Below are 7,000 nucleotides of genomic sequence, written 5' to 3'. Positions count from 1 at the left end.
CTGCTTGCGAAAGACCAGAGTCTGGAGCACATTAAACAACAACAACAAAAGAAAGGGAGCTGTGGCAGCAGGCTGCTTAGTCACTCATCTCTCCAGCTCCGAGTCCAGAAATGTCCACCTCTCTGAGGAGCCTGTTTTCTTCTCCACCCAGTCCACATAGTTGGAGACTTTAGTGTACACACCATACACCTGCTTGCTGCCGCACTCCTCTGGGCCACCCCATGAGACCAGCCCTTGGGCCACCCATCTCCGGGTTCCTGGGTCCTGGATGACGAAGGCTCCTCCGCTGTCTCCCAAGCAAGTGTCCTTCCCACCTTCATAGTAGCCAGCGCAGAACATGTTCTCAGTCACACTGTAGTTCCCCGACCGTGATTCATAGCTGGTCTTACACTCTGCGTGCAGCACCACCGGCAGCTTGACATACTGCAGGATGTCGGACAGTGTCCTCATGCCCGAGCTGATGATCTCGTCCACCGTGATGTTGGGGTTGGAGATACCCCAGCCAGCCACCAGCCCCAGTGTGTTGGGGTGAGGACCCTCCAGCTCGTGCTCAAACTGGGGCAGGCAGACAGGCATGACATAGTTCCCCATGGTCACCTTCTCCTTCAGTTTGACCAGAGCAATGTCATGGTTGTAATTCTGGATGTCAAACTCCTCGTGGAGGATGATCCTCTCCACTGTCCGGTTGACAGCCTCCATCTTGTTCCTCACATCATGGAGAGCCAGGTAGACAGTGACGTGCTCCTTGGAGACCGGGATGACAGTCTTGTCTCGCCGCTGGGAGCGGAGCACGTGGGCAGCCGTCAGCACCCAGGAGTCTGAGAGCAGGGCCCCGCTGCCAAACCATTTGTCATTGGGCACTCGGGACATGTCCTCCACCACAATCAGGGCCTGCCAGGGGAAGAAGCCGGGCTCTGCGTTTCGCCCACCAATGATGCGCTTGATGATCCCAGGCAGAGGACGAGCCGGCCGGCCGCACACTGCAGGCAAAAGGGACAGGACAGTTACTGCCAGCACTTACCTAGGAAACAAATGAGAAGGAACACCCCTGTGGGTTGTGCCACATGGCTGGTTATCTTCACATCAACACACACGTGTGTCTTTTTTTTTCCATAGAGGGCAACTCTTCTCTTTTTCTCAGTGGAGAAAGCCCATCCTTCCTGCCATCTTTACGTTTTCCTGTCAGTGTGCTACAGAGCTCAGAGCAGGCTGGGCATCCCTACACTAACAGGTCTTTGCAGTTAGTGCAGAAAAGGACCACATCTGTCCTCTGGAAGGGTTTTCCTTCCTAAAGGCAGCCCCAGCTCCTTTTGTGTCTTCCTTTGCCTGGTGGAACCATTTCTAGTGGCGAGAGTTTGCCCTCTGGAAAAGGAGTGGAAAACGGGAGTGAGCTGTTGCCCACTGGAAATGAATATGGACAGTCAGAACTGTGTATAGCACACTACAGAGCCTTGGAGGCTTTCATCCAGGCTGTACCAGACTTCCTAACTCTGAGGTCAGGCATGAATTCAGCAAAATGCATGAGCCAGGGTGGGTCTTCAAGCATGTTAACAGGTATCAGCCCATAGTCTTGGTTTACATCTGTGATCTGTGTTCCAGATGGGGGCGTGGTGCTACCACCTTCCTCAAGAAAGGGCAAGTGGAGGGATCCTTCTGCTATCTGAAAGACCTGGCAGATACTATGATTTCTGCCAAGCCTGGATTGCAGTAAAACAGGGCTGTACTTAAGGGTTGTACACTTGGGCTGGTAGGTGGAACAAGGAGATGGCTTGAGGGCTAGCAATTCCTCACTGTGCAGTTCAGTTTCTGGAGGGATTAGGCTGGATACACACCACTTCAGAAGCAGAAAGGCCAAATGAGTAATTCTGCATCCTCAGTATGCTTTTCCCAGACCATTCAGCCCCTTGCCTGGCTCTTGCTCAGTGCGCCAAGAAACCCAGTGGAACATCATTTGGAGGATGTTGCCTGGATGAAGCCTGACATCAGCCCAGCCTCACCCCTCACTCTAAGACCTCTCATAAGATCTGTGGTCTCATGGCCATGGCATTTGCCCTCCCAGAGGAGCTGTGGCTGGGGAAGGCTTTGCTGTGGGATGTTGCCTAGCGCCTGGGCTTTACTCTTGCATCTCAAGTCCTAACAGTTCTAGCAGCCAAACCAGCATCCCTCTACTCAGCTCCTCAACAGATCCAGAATCAATATTTGAGGAACCCTGATTTGCTGCCTCCAGAAGCTTTATCCAGCTTGCCCTTCTATAGCTGGGAGAGGCTTGAATTGCAGCAGCTCAGGTGTTAGTCTCATCCCTCAATGTCTGCAAGGGGAACCCGTATCTTCTGTGGAAAGTGCCAGGACTCTGCCCCAATGCACTCTGTGCTGCAAGGGGAGGATGAAAAGCCCCACAGAAAGATGGGACTGGGGCTGGCAGTCAACCCTGCAACCAGGGCAGGAACACCAGGAGTTGCTAACATGGATTTGTTGTGGCTGTGGTCTGCTGCTACAGACTCCAGGAGGAAGGGAGCATGGTGAGTGTCTCTGCATGTGCTCCACTCCCCTGCCTTTCCCAGTGCTGCAAGGAATAGAAAATGTGCTCAGGCAAATAATTCCTGCGTCCCAGCCCAGCTGGTCTGCTGCACTGAAGCTTATGGCTGTCCCAGGAAGATGATTTTAGAGGAAGTGTGTCCAGCCAAATATTTATTCTCTTAAATTACATATCAGAAATGCTGACCAGGCTGCAAATACTCCCACTAATGGCAGAGGCAGGCGCAGAGTGGCCTGGAAGAAGAGTTGCTATTGACGGGGAGGTGGCGTGAGACATGGGGAAGATCTGAAGAGCAGCTGGCCAGCTGCAGCCTGCAGATCCCAATCTCAGGAGAGCGTCACCCTCTCTCTGGGATTTTCCATTTTCCCGAAGTCTCTTTGACTTCTGTCACTAATCAGGAGGCCTGGAAATGGCCCATGAAAGCAGCTATGGCCCCAAAAGATGTCCCCATATGCTCCCAACTCAAATTAGTTCAGGCTGAAACATCAAGGAGAGATGAAGGGAGCAGCCACCACAACAAAAGCAGCCGCAGCCCTGGTCTCAGACCTCCATGAGATGTAGGGAATCTGAGGAGGTCCCTCCTCTGGCCTTGCAGTTGCTATGTGTGGCCAAAGAGCAGATACCCTCCATGGGGCTGAGCCACCTCCCCAAGCCCGGGGTGGTTGTGGCTGCAGCAGATCCAAGGCAACCGGGTCCCTGAAGCTCTCTGGAGAGCTGTTCCTGCACATCAGACTACAACCGCACCCAGGGCTGCTTCCAGCCCCCCCGGCTGGCAGCCAGAGCTGGCCCCATGCTTGGCTATGGCCAGCCAACATCCCAGGGGCTTTTGTTTAATCCCGAATGGGCGCCTGGCCTGGAAACTTGCTGGCTGCAAACATTTCTGCTACTGCTCAAAGGTTTGGGACTTTTCCTTCCCTGCAAAGCGGCTGGGTTTTTGTGCAAGGCTTGGAGAGGTGCTAATTGCTTCAGCATGTGGACACACTGCTAATGGGAGCTGACAGCCAGCGGTGCTGGGCAGGTAATGCTCTGTCCTCGGCTGGAGCCATCTCCAGTGATACTAGGGGTTCAACATGGCCAAGGACTCTGCCCCAGGGCTGCTGGCTTCCTTGACTGCTGGAGCGGGGAGCCTGGGGTGCCCTGACAGCTGGGATGGCTATGAGCCACTACTGCCCTATACTGCCAGAGAGACATGCCCTCATCACTGCTGCCTAGTACCATCACTACACCCTGACCTTCTGGGCCAGCTGGGATAGCAGAAGGCTTCTGACCCCACCATGTTCCTGGCCATACATTGCAGCAGTTGTGTGTATATACCTAAGGCATTTTGCATTGTCACCAGGGAGCAACGTCCCTGCCTAGAGAAACAATAGGTCACATCAGGTATGGAGGCATCCTCTGATGGCACATCCCTGCTTTGCATCCCTTGCCATGGGATCCGGCCACCTCAGCGCTAGTACCTGGTTGGCAGGATGGCAGCTTGATCCCCAGCTCTTCACTCCTCCATACTCCTGATGCATCACACGTGTAGGTGGCTGGAAGAGAGCAAAGTATTAGCTGGGCTGTGGCTCTGGCATGATGGGCTGTCTTCTGCAAGGAGGAGATGTTGCCCAGCTATCAGGATCCTTTGAAGCCTTTTCCAGAGCAGAAGGTGACCTCCCTTTTTCACTCTCTTTGCTCCATTCCCTGAGGGACCCTGGCAGCCCTGCCTCCATGCAGTGGACATGCCACATCCTCAGTTTCATTGCCCTGAATTGTCTGGAGGGCTGTGCTGTGCCCTCAGCCTTGGCTGGCAGTGCCACCCCAGTGATGCTGCCAGTGTCTGTTCTGCTAATGCATGCAGGATGCTGGGACCAGATGCATGGGGCCAGGAGGTATTCAGGTAGTATATAAACAGTGAGACAGGAATGTGAGGAGTTCCTTTGGCTTTTCTTGCTGAGGGAAGAAGAAGAGCTGGCTCTGAAAGGTATTGATGCCTTGGGTGCTTGGCAAAGCACCTTGTGGAGTCTCTGTGGTTGTGGACCAGGGATGAAGGGGGAAAACTGCCACGATCCCACTGTTCAACTTTGGCTATGCTGGACACTTGTGTGCTGGGATGAGGAGCCTTGTGGAGCCCTATCTGAGACTGCTGGCCCTGGTGCTCTCTGCAGCAGCAGCTTCTTTCAGAGACACATATGCTGCAGAGAGCAGATGGCAGGATAAGAAGGCAGAGTGTGGAAGAACAATCACACTGCTCTGCCGAGGCTGTGAAAAACGCAAAGCACCAGGCAGTGCTAACTCCATCCTACCTTGTTGCAGTGCAGGATGTGACCAGTCTCACAATCCCGGCACTGCAGACACAGGGTACAATGTGGGTAGGCTACATCCACAGCCTGCTGCTTGCAGAGCATCCTGGAGAGGCGATCCCAAGCTCCCCCCGCTTGCAAACACACGCATGCATGGCCACGCGCCCCTCCACACTGTGCCATGGGGATGCAGCCCAGCCCCACTGCTCACCGGTGCTGTTGGGGGCCATGTGGTAGTAGGGATGCTGGCAGTGGTACTGGATGGTTGCTCGGTAGGTGGTCAGGTTGTTCCTGGAGGAGAAGGTGGCAAAGCCATGCTCCAGCTCCGGCGGCGCTTTGCAGTCAGCAACTGAAAGCCAACAGAGAAGTGGGGTTGAGCCCTGTGCTGTTTCTTGGGTGCCCAGTTAGCTAGTGGGCAGTAATACTGGACTTTGGCATGTGATAGTGGTCCTATGGGGCAGAATGAGGGCCTGTATAATCCTGTATCTCTTTTCTCTAGGGCACTTTAGTGGGCACAGCCTGATGTGGGCACAGCCTGACATGGTCTCAGATGTCAGCAGGAGGCTATCCCCAGCCAGAGCAGCCTGGCCACTGAAACCCCAACACAGCCACCCTGCAAAGACAGGGCATGCAGGCAGCAGTGCTGAATACAACCAGCACATCTCACCCACAGGCTGTATGGCCAACACCACTCACAATGGTGGAGAACCCAGTGACTCTCCTGTGCACTTCATTTAGTGCAAGATTTCTCTCTGCTATACTTCCGAGAAGGGAAGAAACCTGCTGTGGCAGGTGAGATCCATTGAGAGATGGTCCCAGAGTATGTCATTGCATCCCTTGGCTGTTGGCGGGGAAAACCAGGCACTGATGCATTAACTTATGCCATGCATCAGGGGAGCTCCCTTATGCACAAGGCTTTGCTGAGTGCATGGCCACATCCCTCCTGCTCTGGGTCTTGCTCACCATTCAGTGTTGATAAGCATTTACAGATCAGGCTAAGCAACCCATCGTCCTGACTGTCCTGCAATGGCAGGGAATGAAGGACGCCGAGAGTGTCTGAGCTGGCCTGGGAAGCCAGTAGGTGCTGCTGAAACACCACCTGCTCCATCCACTGGGATATAAGCAAGGTTGGCTCTGTTTCACCCATCTCTGGTGTGGGCTCAGGGTATGATGGAGAAGGTTGCTGTTGCCCTTCCCCATGGCCTGTCCATGGTCCCCTTTCTCCCCCAGACCTCTCACAGTGCCCTGCCCTGCCCAGCCTCTACTTGCAGCTTGTCCCCTGAACTAGGCTTGTGCCACTCACCCCAGGAAGGAACCAGGGCTGGGAGGTGGTTCGTCTGCCAGAGCCATGGCAACTGCAGGTCCCTGCCTACCATGTGGGCAGTTCACAGCACACCCAGGTGATGCTGTGAAACCTCCCTCTGCCCTGTCCTGGGGAACCTGCCCCACCGGAGGTCAGGAACTGGGGTCTGATCCTGCTGGGACATGTGGTGCTGTGGAGATGGATTCTGCCTCATTTAAGATGAGAGGTTGAGTAGGGGATGGGTGACTGCAGAAAGCAGGTTCATGGGTCTTCATGTGCTCCAGGATGGGAAGCGGGAAGGACAGGACCCAAACTCCTCACACAGTGGTCCAGGCTAACGAAGAGAGAATTCGCTAGCAGCAGTATCTGGAGCAGGGACATGTACTGATGCTCAGGGTTGCCTAATTGGTTGGGTGAAACAAAACTCTGGAGCTTGCTGTTCACCAGGATCCCCTCCACCCGCTATAGGGACAGCAGGGGTGTGTGGGTGCAGCCAGGTTAGGTGGAAGCTCAGGGCACTTGTGCCTTGCAGAGGGGCAGAGGAGGGGACACAGACCCCTCTCTAGACCTGGGTGTCCCTAGCTGACCTTGAGCTTTCCTGCTCAATTCCCATGGTGCTTGTGTGCAGAGTGTTCCTGTGCCATGGTACCAGAAACTGTGGAACATTTATAAGGCACTGGGGGGTGCTGGGACTTGCAGAAAGGAGGGAATGGATACTGGGGGTCCAGCCTGGCTTACACACATGCTCTGGGGTCGTTTATAGCTGCAGGGCAGCATTCATTGGCCTGCACAGCACATACCCTCCCTTTGTGTCCCCCAGGCCTGTGGCAAGCCTGATGCCTGGAGAATGGGCTCTTGCACAGAGGTGTTACTCCAGCA

The 7,000-nt window shown here is 54.6% G+C and overlaps 1 protein-coding gene across 1 annotated transcript in view; it reads right to left on the bottom strand.

Annotated features, from left to right (window-relative positions):
• Positions 1-84: 84 nt before the first annotated feature.
• Positions 85-7,000, bottom strand: part of MASP1 (mannan-binding lectin serine peptidase 1 (C4/C2 activating component of Ra-reactive factor)) — a 20,915-nt gene continuing 13,999 nt past the window's right edge. Inside the window, exons 8-10 of the mRNA XM_010017240.1 lie at positions 5,030-5,167; positions 3,994-4,068; positions 85-980 (exon numbers count right to left, since the gene is read on the bottom strand). Of these exons, the coding sequence (XP_010015542.1) occupies positions 85-980; positions 3,994-4,068; positions 5,030-5,167 (1,109 nt within the window). The remainder of the gene's footprint in view (positions 981-3,993; positions 4,069-5,029; positions 5,168-7,000) is intronic.

The sequence above is a fragment of the Nestor notabilis genome, unplaced genomic scaffold (genome assembly GCF_000696875.1).
Source record: "Nestor notabilis isolate BGI_N333 unplaced genomic scaffold, ASM69687v1 scaffold11136, whole genome shotgun sequence".
Classification (NCBI taxonomy): domain Eukaryota; kingdom Metazoa; phylum Chordata; class Aves; order Psittaciformes; family Psittacidae; genus Nestor; species Nestor notabilis.
Note: the sequence above shows the minus strand (reverse complement) of the source record. Positions and strands in the feature narration are given on the sequence as shown.